The sequence below is a fragment of the Capsicum annuum genome, chromosome 5 (genome assembly GCF_002878395.1).
Source record: "Capsicum annuum cultivar UCD-10X-F1 chromosome 5, UCD10Xv1.1, whole genome shotgun sequence".
Classification (NCBI taxonomy): domain Eukaryota; kingdom Viridiplantae; phylum Streptophyta; class Magnoliopsida; order Solanales; family Solanaceae; genus Capsicum; species Capsicum annuum.
In genome coordinates this window covers 28,724,930-28,739,926 of record NC_061115.1, presented here as the reverse complement: position 1 = coordinate 28,739,926, position 14,997 = coordinate 28,724,930, and the positions used below count along the sequence as shown (strand labels likewise).

Below are 14,997 nucleotides of genomic sequence, written 5' to 3'. Positions count from 1 at the left end.
TATATTCATACGCCATGTTGGCTATATAAATGCATAGATAATGAAAATTTTGCTACATATGCAAAAATCTAAACAACCACGAAGCGATCAAGTAAAGCACTAAAGACTCTCTATCAATGCAATGAACTTTTTTGCCATGTAATGTCATTATAGACTCTCTTACAAAATCAAACATTGAAAAAAGAAAGAAAAAAAAAAAGAAAAAGCAAATAACATATATAGCTGACCAATATGCCAAACTCATTCTTGCAGCGTCTGCTTCCTTCTCCATTCTGTCTTGCTTCTCATCCTCGTGGAGACGATTCAGATACCACTTTCATCTGCTCCTCTGAGACAAATAATCTAACTTGATACCAAATCATAAATTAGACAAACAAAATAGATACATAAAGTTTATCGCATTTGATCATAACGTTAAGACTAAGTTGCAAAATATCTTCAAATAAAATGGATAATAGGAACTCAATGCTTACGACGATACGTATGGTGTTGAGACAATATAAATCTGCATGTTGGGAGTAGCAATCCATTAGATAAAGTATAACGTTGATAACAAATAAGACAAGATATTGGCACCACACAAATTCTACAACAAAATATAGCAAATACGTTACAATAGAAGTTGTTTGTTTTTTAACTGGTGGTGTTAGTTTGAAATAGACGGTTCTTACTTGCTGCTCCGACCTTCACTTCACCAGAGCAACACCCACAATCTAAGCTCGAAGATATGTTGTATTCTATAAAAAATTTAATCGATATAGATATAGATTTCAGATAGACTATAGATTATAGATATAGATTATATAGATTATCGATATAAGAATAATATAAAATATGGTGTATTAGTAATGTTTTTTATCAATAGTATTTGTGTTAGCTATAATTGAATTTTTCTTGTGCAATGTTTGGTTTGGTGTATTAAAAATAACATGAATTGCATCATTTTTTTAACAAAAAGTTATTTGCTTACAAAATTACCCTCCATAAATATGGTGAAAAGGATGTGAAAATATTTTGAGGGATAATTGTTTCTCTAACAATGCTAACACATGCATTGGGATCCATTGCATTATTAATACCATATATTTTGAGGTATTAATAATGCACTCATAAATACATAATAGAAAAAAAGGGCAGCCTGGTGCACTAAAGCTACCGCTGTGCGTGGTGTCCGAAGAAGGGCCCCACCACAAGGGTGTATCGTACGCAGCCTTACCTTGCATTTCTGCTAGAGGCTGTTTACAAGGCTTGAACCCGTGACCTCTTGGTCACATGGCAGCAACTTTACCAATAACTCAAAGGCTCCCCTTCATCAATACATAATAGAGGATATAACTAATGAAAGCATTAGATATACATGGACTTAAAAAAAAAAAATACCAAATAAAATATTAGTACAAAGGACTAATGCATGCATTTTTCTTTTTGTTACACTCTACCAAACGACCCCTAAAGCTTCTTATTCAAAGTAAAAAATTGAACATCAGTGATCAATCGATTTAAATTATTTTTTTCTAGTTTGGTGCTGCCTGCAGTTGAAGCTACAAGCTAAGTTGTGTTTTAGTGCAACATGCAGATAAAAAGAAACGCTATTCCATTTCGATAAAAAAGACCTACACTCAAGTTCTATAGCTTTTGGTTCTTTCCTACTGCCTAAGGGAAAGGTACTTGCTTTTTTGGGCCAGTTGTGGGAAAGGAGGGATTCAAGCCCCTGACTCCATGGTTCGTAGCCACGTGCTCCAATCCTCTGAGGCTATAAGCTAAACAAAGTGTACATGGAGAATGGGAAATGCAAACAACATCCTAGTGTAATTCCACACACCAAGTGGGATCTAGAAAGGGTAGAATGTAAGTAGAACTTACCCCTACCTCATGGTGAGGTAGTCAGACTGTTTCCAGAATAGAATAGGAAAGATTTTTAATGAAAACAGTTGAATACAAATGAAGGAATTGGTAGCTTCTCAGTAGAAAATATCGAAGGAAACCATAAAAAGCTATCAAGATTATACAGCTTTGACTTCTCCCCTAATAAATGTACATACAAGCCAGGGATGGAAGTTCTTTTGCAGTATACAACAACAATTTATACTTAAGAAGCTAATCATGTCAAAGATCTAAATTGGTTAGAAGCTAAGTCACTTGCTAATGTTGTCATTGTGCTAATCATGTCCATCCACAAGAACAAGTCAAACAAGAATGCACCAGCAGGATACCGAAAATTTGCTGGTAGTCTGTTTCAGCCAAGCGGTGCAGCAAAATTAGTGTAATAGGGATTTAGAGTTATTAGTCCGAGTTAGGGTTGGATTCAAAGAACTTGGCTACAGCTTGATAAAGATTCTTTTCCTCGAATGGTTTTGAAACGTAACCATCCATCCCACACTGGAGGCATTTTTCTAATGTGGCAAGAATTACATCAGCGGTCATGGCCAATATCGGCATGTGCCACCTATGCCTCTTTGTACCTCCATCACAGTTCAACACTCCATTCTGTTGTTCATTTGCAATGCTCTCTAGTTCCCTAATTCGACGTGTAGCCTCAAACCTGCAATTTCAAAAGAATTGGATTAAACCTTTGTACTTCAATTTCTTTGGATATTTGTGTTTAGTTACTCCTCTTTCCCTTGGTACAAAATCACATTGTCCTAAAGACCATCTTTTCATCTAGTAAAACCTGTTTTTCCAACTGGAAATGAAGTTCAAATTGCGCTGAATCTCAAAAACTCAAAATTACAGTTTTGAACAGAGATGCGTACAAATGAGGAATAGAATTTCCCATACAACTGAAATTCAAACCACATTACTGTCTTGGCAAGAAGGTCGACATGCACCAACTACTTGCAATAGTCTCTAAGAAGTTTTATAGAGCTGTGACAGATAAAGAAGCTATGCAGATACTAGACGTGGTCAATATGTACAATTAATATTGATAATCTCTGTTGCTATGTACCCCAACAAAGAGCATCAGACTTCTGGTTAAACGTACTATACTGTGAAGGGTCACGGACCAAGACTCTGAGTATGTATGTTATATGTTAGCAGAGAGCTAAAACCGGATTTTGCAATATATGATTTGTAAAGCTACGTTAGTTCTTTTCAGTAGCAAAAGAGTTAAAGAGTCTATCAGCAATAATCTTATCTCACACTCGTTGATTTAAGATAAAATCTGTCAACACACTACAACAGGGAACTTAAATTCCTATACTTAGGGTGTATAAGTTAGGACTTAGCAACTACAATGGGTATTAGTTTAAACTCTAAAACATGTAGCACTTTATAAAGCTAGAATTGAAACAAAGGCGGGTTTAACTGCGGACTTGACGCATTTTGAATTTTCTACTGCCAAACACACAATTATACTGATGCTTTAACTCAGAGATGACATAATTCAAATTTACTAATAACAAACTCTTAATGGAACCACTATGAAGAACATAGATAAGAAAAACGAAGAATGTAACACATACCCATCCATTTCTGGCATCTGAATATCCATAAAGCAGGCATCAAAAGTGTGTGGTAACTGAAGCAATGAAAGAGCAGCTTTTCCACTCTCAGCACACTCTACGTCAGCCCCAAACTTTTTGAGTGCACCAGCAGCAACCCTGCGATTTACTCTATTATCATCAACCACCAAAATTTTCTTACCACACAATAGGCCACGAAGGGAAGAAGATCCATTGCCCTGCCTCTCGTTTTCCATTCCAATTAGCTGCATAAGGAATGCCGCCATCATACTTGCTCTAAGAGGCTTCATTATCACTGAGAAACCTACTGCTTTAGCCTTTTCTTCTTCAGTGTTGGTGATATTAGTCGCCAGAAGGATCATCTTAGGTAACTTGTACACGTGTCCATTTTGTTTGATGCCATGAAAGTGTAAACTTAGGTCAACATCTTCAGATATCCACAAGTCCTTCTCGACCAGAATCATGTCCAGCTTCATGTCACTGAGGCAAGATAACAAATGCTTATTAAAATTAATGCATTCACTCTGAAACATTAATCACATGTAACACTTACTGGACTATTCCAGTTCGTTGTTTTTCCCCTTTCTTGAGGGGATAGCAGCATATTTCTATTTAGGCTATTCTCTGACAGATCTGAACAACTTGCTAAACACTAAATTCCTCGTGCAGGGAACTGAATAAGAAAAAGTAGCTATTCTAGTGGCATTTTGAAGATCATCATTCCACACATGACAGCTTTGGATTTATTTCTACATCTAAATATTTTCCTCTATGTTGCCTTCAGCTACCACATATTTTAGGCTATAATAGCTGGCTGGTAAAATATGCAAAAATACATGAATGAAATGATGCGAGGAAATATTTTTCCTGGAAACTTAGATTGGTGAACATATATACTTATATCGCTGAAACAGAAAAGAAAATAAAACCTCAGTCAATCCTGAAGCAATGTTTTTTGTTATTAATTATTTGAAATTTGGACCTCCTTTTTCTTCTCTTCTTGTTGATCAATATAAAAAAAAGGGCGTCCAGTGCACCAAGGGTCTGGGGAAGGGCTAGACCACAAGGGTCTAGAGTAGGCAGCCTTACCTTGCATTTCCGCAAGAAGCTGTTTCTATGACTTGAACCAGTGACCTCATGGTCACCTGGACCAACTTTATCAGTTACGTCAAGGCTACCCTATATTTTAACTAAACAAGACTGTAGAGGGCCTTCAATGGTCGAAGGCATTAGCTTAGATTCCGTCCAAGATAATAACATTAATAATAATGTGTCCTTGAGACTTGAAAGCCTCGAGATTGGATTAATCTAATTAATACACAGTGGCAGTTCTGAATCACTTAATGGAGTATATAAAGCAAAAAGATCGCCAAAGGATGAAAACGTACTTGGAAACAACAGAACGATTTCTCCCAACAGTCGCTGCTGCCCTCTTGATGCTACTGACAACTTCTGCCTGAATTCCAAGTCTCTTCAGATAGTATCCTGTTACAGCGGCTCTTACGGGCTTTCCATCGACTACAATAGCATTTAGACCTTTAAATGAAGCAGGCAAATCATCAGAATGAGATTTTTTCAGATCGCCAACAGCATGTTTCTCACATCTTAGGAAGCTAACAGTGAAAGAAAATGTGCTTCCAATCTCAGGACGGCTAATGAAACTTATATGACCACCCATCAGCTCGACGAGGCACTTGCTAATGCTTAACCCAATACCAGTTCCTCCATAATTTCTAGAAGTTGAACTGTCTGCCTGCATGAATGGTGTAAAAACTCGATCTTGTGCTTTTAGAGGGATCCCGATCCCTGTATCCTCGACACTAACCATTACCGTGACATTCCGAGAGAGATCATCGTTCACCACCTTAGTTGCAGATTCGTAGTACAATCCGTTGTCAGCAATTACATGCTTGAAGGTGTCCCAAGTGTTGTGGCTATCAGCAGTTTCATAACCACTCAAGGTCTCGTAATGAAAAGCACCCGAAGAAATAACACTTTCAGATCCTCCATTCAAGCAGGTACTATTTTTGGCACCATCTTTTTTTTGTTCATCCAGATGAACTTGAACAAATATATGTCCATGTTCAGTGAACTGTCAAAGAGTAAAATTTTGTTTATCATAATGATTCAAGTAAAGAACAAATAGCAAAGTTCTAAAGGTTACCATTTCCTTTCTAAATGCAACAATAAAAGAGAAAGCAAATGAAAAAAGACGAATGTTTCTCTTCAGCCTACTTTTCTGTACAAAGAAGGTACATCTTAAATTACTCTGAAATTTCACATACGACCAATTAGAGGAAAGTTTTATCAACCTATTTCTCCATTTTGCCTCTTTTTTCCCCTTCCTTCCATTTTACCTTCTAGTTTCTAATAGTGTAAAGAGGGACTTGTGCTTATGGTTCAGGGGATGAGAATATTGCCAGTTTTACTTACTTTGACCGAGTTGCCCACCAGATTTGTTATCACTTGTCTGAATCTTCCTGGATCCCCCATAACAATTTCAGGCACTTTATCAGAGACAAAGACGGCCAACTTCAGTTCCCAATAAATCATTTTGTGTCAGTAAGAAGCACCAGGAGCAATTGAAATCCAGAGGTAATAACAGGTAGCAGAAGCAGAAAAGACAGAAGAGCAAGAAATTAGTAGTAGAAGACATATTGGCTCAGCTTAGCGCAACAAATTAGTGTATGGGAATAAAGGAACTTATGAATTCTCAAGGATGTACCTCTACACCTTTGCGCCTTGATTCGTCAGAGAATAAAGAGAGAACATCATCCAGTATAGAACGAAGGTCAAATGGAACCGCCTCAAGTTCTAACTTGCCAGCTTCAATTTTGGCCCGATCAAGCACTTCATTTATCAATGTTATCAGGGATTTTCCACAAGCTTGAGCAGTTTGAGCATAATCTCTTTGAGTTGAACTAAGATCTGTATCTAGGAGCAGAGCAAGCATTCCTGGATTCAAAATCATACAGCATGTGTTTAAGAGGTAGAAGTAGGGCATAAAGTTAAATTGGTATTGAGATAATTTTGCAAAACAATACAAGAATAGCTCCTTACCTAGGATTCCATTCATAGGAGTTCTTATTTCATGTGAAACAGTAGCCAAGAACTGGATTTAGCGAAAAGAGAAAACGCATGTCAACATCTCAAGATCAATCAAATGAATTAAAGAACCTCAAATTGGACAAGGTGTTAAGAAACCTGGGATTTGGCAACATCAGCTGCTTCAGCTCGAACCATTAGCTCCTGCATGCTATTGAAATCATTCTCTACTTTGTTAATGTGGCTTGCAGATTTGTAACCCGTGTAGCCAATTAAGAGGAAGATGGTAAAAATGAAAACTGCAGTGGTCACTGCACCCCAAGATATAGGAGCCTCATGAAGATACCTGCAAAGGCACAAACATGTCAAGGATCCACGTCAAAGTTTAAGCTTTCTTATACAGGAGCGGTTGCTACCAAGTCAAAAAAGGATGAGCACTAACCTACAAATCATCTCATGCTTACGAAACGGATCACCAAAATCAAGCTTGCTTACACGCTTTAGTGAGGGATCACCACTGGGGTTCTGGTGTCCGTACATGATTAAAGGATCAGAAGAGTTTGTAACGTCATACACATTAACAATAATTGGATGATTTGCAGCAAGTTGCCCAAGTAGACATTCAACGAGAGACTCAACATCAAAGGCTCCACCAAGATACCTGCTTAGAGTTAAGAGCATGTGATAGCTTCAATTTTCGGATACATGAAAAAGCAAAAATTTAGAAGACAAGACAGCGGTCTGAACAAGTTTTTCAATATCATGAGATGTACTAAAAAACTAGTAATAATTAAATCAAAGGAGTCTTACCTTAATCAATAATCTATTCAACAAACGTTAGCTCCGTTTGGTTGTCCAGATTAATATCAAATGAAAATAACGAAATGCAGTAGTTGCAGATAATATAGGCACAGAAAGAACCACTTGAGAAGAAGCGAGCTCCTTTCAGAAGCCTTACAATAAAAGGCCTTTGCCAGAAGCATTGGCCAGGAAAGACCCTTCTCCTTGTGATGGGGCTTGCGATATAGAGATTTTGCAATAAAGAGATTGAGGGGATTCTTTTTCCAGAAAAAGAGCCCTCGTGACGTGAGGCCAGCATGGTATTGAGGCTAGACCTTTCACGCGGCGCGAGCGTGTCACAAGGGGCACCTGGAGCTTCTTCCTGGCCTCTTTCTCCAACTTTGACATATTCAAAGCCCAAATACCAAGTCCATACAGTTCCACACTATACTTACATACGCCCCAATGTACAAATGATGTCCATCATGTTATTGGCTATCACTAGGATGCAAAATAAGATACACTCACGTATTTTAGAAATTCTGCGGCTTTAGAATTAAATAACATAAAAGAAAACGATATTTTCATGGCTAAATTAGTCACATAAAGGAAAAGAGAACCTAAGGATCGAAACGTCTAGCCAGCAGTAAGTGTAGCTTGACAAAAGAAGGGCATCCCGGTGCACTAAAGCTCCCGCTATGCGCAGGGTCCTGGGAAGGGCCCCACCACAAGGGTATACCGTATAGTGCAGCTTGACAAGGCAACTTATAAATAATTTCATTTAGTCACTAATATAAAACTAGTAAAGCTGGAGTAAATGGTAAAGTTGTTGCCATGTGACCAGCAGGTCACAGGTTCAAGCCTTGGAAACAGCCTCCGGCAGAAATGCAAGGTAAGGTTGCGTACAATACACCCTTGTGGCGGGCCTTCCTCGGACCCTGCGCATAGCGGGCGGGAGCTTAGTGCACCGGGCTGCCCTTTTTTGTTTTACTAATATAAAACTAGACACTAGTTATAGCAACCCAAAAGAGTAGCTGGCTTTGACTAAAAGCTTCTAGTCCGTTGCTTCATTAAAGATCCAGAGGAAACTATTACCAAATAGCAATAGAACAAGCACTATCTCTCCCCATCACCTAGTAATTGACCAAAAACATATCTTCAAGTAATGTACTAAAACAAATGCACATAAACAATGGTTACTTGCGAGAATCTTGCAACACCCAAAGAATAGAATGACTCATCCCGTTTATGTGGTTAGCACGGTGAATAGGCCCTTCACCTTTATATCTTTAAGAACTGAACCAAACTACATATATTTCCAATAGCCCGCTTGTGGGAACGAGAAGCAGAAGGAACAAATGCTCTAAGTTTGAGACTTAAAACGATGACTGACCAAAAACATATCTTCAAGTAATGTACTAAAACAAATGCACATAAACAATGGTTACTTGCGAGAATCTTACAACACCCAAAGAATAGAATGACTCATCCCTTTTATGTGGTTAGCACGGTGAATAGGCCCTTCACCTTTACATCTTTAAGAAACTGAACCAAACTACAAATATTTCCAATAGCCAGCTTGTGGGAACGAGAAGCAGAAGGAACAAACGCTCTAAGTTTGAGACTTAAAACGATGACTGGCATTAGGCGGCCATGCAATTCAAATGAACTGAACTTTTCTAAAGCAAAAAGTGATAAGCAAATATCTTGAGACCATCGAGTACGCAAGAACTCATCCAATCAGAAAATGATATTGACTTACCCTGCAGTGGCTTCAACCCGTTCATGCTCCGTCGGATTTTGTGGAAGCTTGGATCTGTAAACAGGGAATGTCAAAACAACCCCAAGGTGATGAGAGCCCAGAAGCCTGAAGGGGCTCGTAAGAACTGCCTTGCCGCTAGCCCTAGCTCTCAAGATGTTTTCACGATCCTCCTGAATGAATCAACAAAAGAACAGTCCAGTAAAACAAGTTAGCAGAACAAACAAGAAGTTGAAATCCATAAAACTCTTGAAACTAATTCATTACCTCTCCTGACATCATGTCAAGTGATTCTATGTAGGAAACGGTTTCTTGAGAAAATATAACTGGAGAATACTCATCTCTGATTGGTGAAGGCTCTCTTTCCATTGTTTTAATAGTCCATCCATGTTCTCTCTCAAATTCTTCCCTCTCTGAATCTAAAACTCTCTCTGCATATGCCACCCCACTTAATAGTGGCCTCTCAAAGGCTGTTCTAGCAGTGTACTCAGCAAAAGTTTTCTGCATTGTTTGTCAATGGTTGAACCAAACAACAAAAACCACATATGCACCAAAAGGTAACGAAAGAAAACTTACCATACTTGCAAAGCAAACAATAATATTGCTCCAGACATAATATAAGTAAATAAATGTATCACATCACTAAGAATTATGTTATAGATGACACTACAACAACAACATACCCAATGTAGTCCCACAAAGTGTGGTCTGGGGAGAGTAGAATTTCCGCAAACCTTACCCCTACCTCAGAGCAGCGGCGTAGCCACATGTAGTGAAGGGTGGCCAGTTGACCACCCTTCGTCCAAAAATTATACTATGTATATGGAAAATCACACGAAGTAAATAAATTAAAAATTATTTTCATACATATATACTAAATCATGAACACCCTTAATGAAATTTCTGGGTTCGCCACACTGCCTCAAAGATAGAGAGATTGTTTCCAATAGCCGCTCAAGATTTTTATAGATGACTAAGTTCACAAAATTCAACGAAAATAAGACCAGAAGGGAATCAGAAAATTCAATCCAGAATGAGAAATTGGGACTATTCAGGAGCACAAACCTGATCAATTGCAGAAGGGTTCTTTTCATAATGAAAAGTTGAGACAAGAATAGCAAGAGCATGAACATGATTCACACTAACACTAAATTGATCTTGCAACATTCTTGCCCTTTGATCACACATACTCACAAGCCCTTCTTTCCTTTTCTCCTTCTGATAAGTATCCATAGAAAAATACACACCAATGCTAAAGAATGTACAACAAATAATCCAAAAAGCAAATATCTTTTGCAAATTGCTCTCTGAAGGAACAAATCTGTGCTTTCTTTTTGAGTTAAATTGTTGCTCATTCACCTTCACAGTCACCATATGATGACTTTGCATCATTTTCTCACCCATCACCACAACAACAACCAAAAAAAAAAAAAAAGTTCAAGATTCTTTCTTGGTACTTCAAAATTCTCCCAAACGCAAAGAAACAAGAAACCCCATATAAAGAAATGAGCTAAAAATCATTGCTTTCTGCAAAAAGAACACCTTTTAATATCATAGGGAAAAGAAAAAAATTCACTACATATGTGTGCAAGAAACCCACCAAGAAAATGTACAAACAAATCATTTCCACCCCACACCCCAACACCCCTATCATGAAGAAGAGAAACCCAAGAAAAACAAAGAATTTTTTTTAATTTTTTCCCCTTCATGGAACAACAAGCATGGCTTTGACTACAGTCCTAAAAAGATGATAGAAAAAAAAATATTCCAAAATTCACAAATTTCAAGAACTCACATACGCTAATACAGTGTCTGTCAATGGAATAAAAAAAATGAAAAACAACTATATAATCATGTGCTATATTTTATTTTTTTTAACTTTCTTGGTTTTCTTGCAAGCGTGGCGAGTTAAGTTTAAAGAATCAAGACAATGAAGAGCATGTTCACTGTTATATGTTTCATTATTATATTGTAAGATAAAAATATTAGAGTACAACACTGAACTCAGAGAAACACAGAAGAGAGTTAAAACAAGCTAAAGTACAAAGAAACAAACAAAACTAACCAAGAAAGAGAAAAGAGAATGAGTATAATAGAAAACATTTTTCATAAAAAATTGGTTAGTTTTTTTGTGTATGATTTATGTGGTGTAAAATGTTTTTAAAAATTTGTTGTAACCAAAATGCTATTTAATATTTTGAAGAAAATTAATTTTAAAATTCATATTTTACTGGTAATGAAATGATATTTTAGCTATTAAGATGGTCAGTCTTGATATAATTAATAAAGTAGTGAAGCTTACCAGATTGAGCTTTGAAAATAATTTCTTATAAAAATAATATTATATAGTAAACCTTCATGCAGGACTGCTCAAGCATATTGATGAACTAAGGCGAAAATTAAACGGAGGCTTAAATTTTAAGAAAAATAATTTTTTTATTAATTTTATTTTCAAAATCATATAATCGATTTTTTCTAATTATTCTTTTTTTAAGTAATAATATACTTAATACATTAATCTTTCTTGAGACATAATACTCTTCATATATGAACTTCTAATAATTCTTTTCTTTTATATTAAAAAAAATAATTTTTCTGTAAATAATATTTTATTTTATTTTTTAAATCTATAATATATTATCATAAAAAATGAGGCACTTCAAATTTGAGGTCTAAGGCAGGTGCCTATTTTTTTTGTAAGGTAGAGCCGCTGCCTTCATGGTTTGACTCTTCTTCTGATCAACGATGTTTTATTCGCGATTTTGAGTTATGAAAACAATATCTTACAAAAGTGTAAATTAAGATGATGTATAATAGATTATTGTGATTCAATCCTTCCTCAAATTTTAAGGGGTCGTTTGGTAGAGTGTATTAGAAAAAAAAATTAATGCATATACTAGTTTAATGTGTATTACTAATATCTTGTTTGGTATACTTTTGCACCCTACGTATTAGTTATACACTCTATTATATATTAAGGTGTGTATTACTAATACTTTAAAATCCATGGTATTAGCAATGCAATGGATTCAATACATGCATTAATAAAATTAAAGACACTATTATCACTCAAAAAAAATTCACGTCCTTTCTAACATATATATGAAGGATATTTTTGTAAAAAAAAATTAAGAAATTATTTAATTCATGTTTTTTCAATACATTAAACTAAACACTGCATAAGAAAAGTACAAGCATAACTAACACACCATATTTTGCATTATTTTTATTCATCTACCAAACGACTCCTAAATGTAGCAGAAATTTATTGCACCGGACTATTCAATTTTTAGCTATACAAAGCTTATTTTAAATTATAATTTTCTTTAAAAGAATAATTCTTAACATTGGTACCCAATAGTATCAAATAAATTGGTGTAGATCGACAAGAACTTGATAATCAATAATACTAAATAGCGTGTGTAAATAATATTTAATTTAAATTTACAATGAAGAGATGTGTCGTTATTTGATCGGATACGATATTTAAGAAATAAGTATTGACTTTTCAAAGTTACAAAATTACTCTTCTTAAAAAAATGAGTAATAATATTTAAAATCAAGTGAGACCACTTTTAATTGAAAAGATAAATAAAAAAGGAGTAATAGTATCTAAAATTAAGTGGGACCATTAAAGATAAATTATAATTATATTTTTAAAAATTTATCAAATAAGGAAAGATGATATTCTTTTTGGGACGGATTAAAAAGAAAATTACAATACATAATTTGGGATGGAGGGAATATTATTATTACTAAAATTTAATACCAATATTGTTCTTTCTACCTAATACATCCTATCAAATGAGTCCAATCAAATTTGAGCATTTTTGCAGATGTATACGTCCTATTATTCAATACTTTACATTATTTCTCTTTTTCTCTTTAATTGAAAAAAAAATGTATGGACCCAAAAAAAAGTAAGTAACTCAATCTTTTGGCAAATCTCAGATAGGCAATTTTTTTTCTTTTGTGTCTCTTAGGACTTTCAACATGCACATGGGTCTCCAGTTACCTTTATTATTGCATTATTAATTTTAAAAAAAAAAAAAAAATGAGATGTGTGAATATGAAATTGTGGAGCGATAGGCATTTCAGTAAATTTATTAGGTTATATAGGGGCAATAAAACATCAGGATTTTTCAGAGCAGAGTTGAACACTCCAACAGGAGATGATGAGTTGGATGACTTGAAAGTCTCATTGTGGTTGAGTTTTAAGGGATAATTATTTTTGTAATTAATTTTAGAATTGTTAAAATTGGTTTTCGTTTAACTCACACCCTAAAAGTTAGTTCACGAGGAGGAGGATTGTTCAAACCTTATAAAGGGATCACTCATCTCATTAACTATCAATGTGGAACTTTCTTTTTAATCTTTTAACAAGAATGAATTTATTTATATTTGACTAGGATAAAGTATGACTTATAACACTCTTATTTTAAAATGAAATAACTAATTTTGAGATAATTTGTTTTCTAATTAAACTACTCTTTAAAGGAATAAGGTCGTTGTTTGCTAATTAGAGGACTCCGGTTTAAAATTTGAAAAAAAAAAAAAACAATAGGAAACATTTTATTTAAATAAGGTTTATTTGAAATGAATTTAAATTAGATACATTCTAAGATTTATACCAAAATCAGATTAAAAAAAACTTAAAAAATAGTTGGAGTCCTCTTCGAAACACAAGACAAGAGAAAGATTTTATCACGGGGAAAATATTTATTCGTGTGAGAGTTTACATCAAAATCAAGTTCATAATTTGATTTTATGTGACTTAGGAAGTTTTATGCTCGCTACTAATTTACAGTCACCCTTCTTTTTTATTAAAGCTTAATATCGACTATGAGCAAACCTCACACGAACAGGGTTTAAATTAAATAACTAAATTTTAAAAGTTAAAAATTAGAGGCAACTAAATTTTAATAGTTAAAAATTAGAGTGATATTAAATAATGAATATGAATAAAACATATCTTATATTTACTGATTTAATATAAATATTAGAATAAAACAATAGATCCTTTGACCTATAAGTTGAGATTTTGTTCTAATCCCATAAATTTAAAAAGGGAGAAAGCATTTTGCTCTTTTTAATAATTGTTTTTAGCAAATGTAAATTAGTTGAATAAGTTAGTTTGGATATGATGCTTAAAGAAGAAAAAAGAAACAAGAAAAAAGAAAAACTTTTGTTTATTTAATTATTCTCTTGGAAAAGAAAATTGATGGAAAATGTAGAAATAATAAGTAATCTCTCCTTTGTTTCATTTTAATTGGTCGTTGTTAACTTGTCATGCGTCTTAAGAAAAAATCTAATTAGTGATATATTTTATTAAGTTAACATTATTAATGTTGTTTTGAAACATTAAATTTAACTATTATTACCTTATGTAATTATTTAATACTAAGGGTAGAATTAAAAAAAAAATATGACAAAATTCTTTTGATTTCATAAATTGGTCAAATAAATTGAAATAATTATTTTTATTATAGGAATCAAGTAAAAAGAAACGAAGAGGTAGTTATTTTTTAGAAAATATAAATTAGTAGAATAAGTTAGTTTGGATAATGAAGCTTAAAGAAGAAGAAAAATACTTTTTGTTTATTTAATTATTCTTTTGGAAAAGAAAATTGATGGAAAATGTAGAAGAAATAAGAATCATATTATTTTATTAAAAAGAAAAAGAAAAATAAAGTAGAAAATCGCTATCAAATATCTTTGAGAAAATGACTCCGCGACAAGGATCAGATCTTATTCCTGTTTAAATTACGTCAATGTCCAAGTGTTGTTCACCATATTTCCATTTTGGAAAAAAATATATATTATAGGATGTGTTCAGTAATAACGGAAAATATTTTTTCAAAAATATTTTCTTAAAATAAAAATTTATTGATATTTTTATATTTGGTATTTAAATAAAAATTTGGAAGTTTTTTTTATATATAATTTAGA

At 34.1% G+C, this 14,997-nt stretch overlaps 1 protein-coding gene across 1 annotated transcript; it reads right to left on the bottom strand.

The window, feature by feature from the left end:
- Positions 1-1,901: 1,901 nt before the first annotated feature.
- LOC107870540 (histidine kinase 4) lies at positions 1,902-11,121 on the bottom strand. The gene is made up of 11 exons (XM_016717099.2): positions 10,114-11,121; positions 9,316-9,549; positions 9,052-9,221; positions 6,952-7,170; positions 6,669-6,855; positions 6,525-6,576; positions 6,190-6,419; positions 5,898-5,996; positions 4,853-5,556; positions 3,465-3,944; positions 1,902-2,542 (listed from the first exon to the last, which is right to left on the bottom strand). Exons 1-11 carry the CDS (start codon positions 10,450-10,452, stop codon positions 2,284-2,286), a joined length of 2,973 nt encoding a protein of 990 aa, XP_016572585.2. The 5' UTR covers positions 10,453-11,121; the 3' UTR covers positions 1,902-2,283.
- Between the last annotated feature and the right edge of the window lie 3,876 nt (positions 11,122-14,997).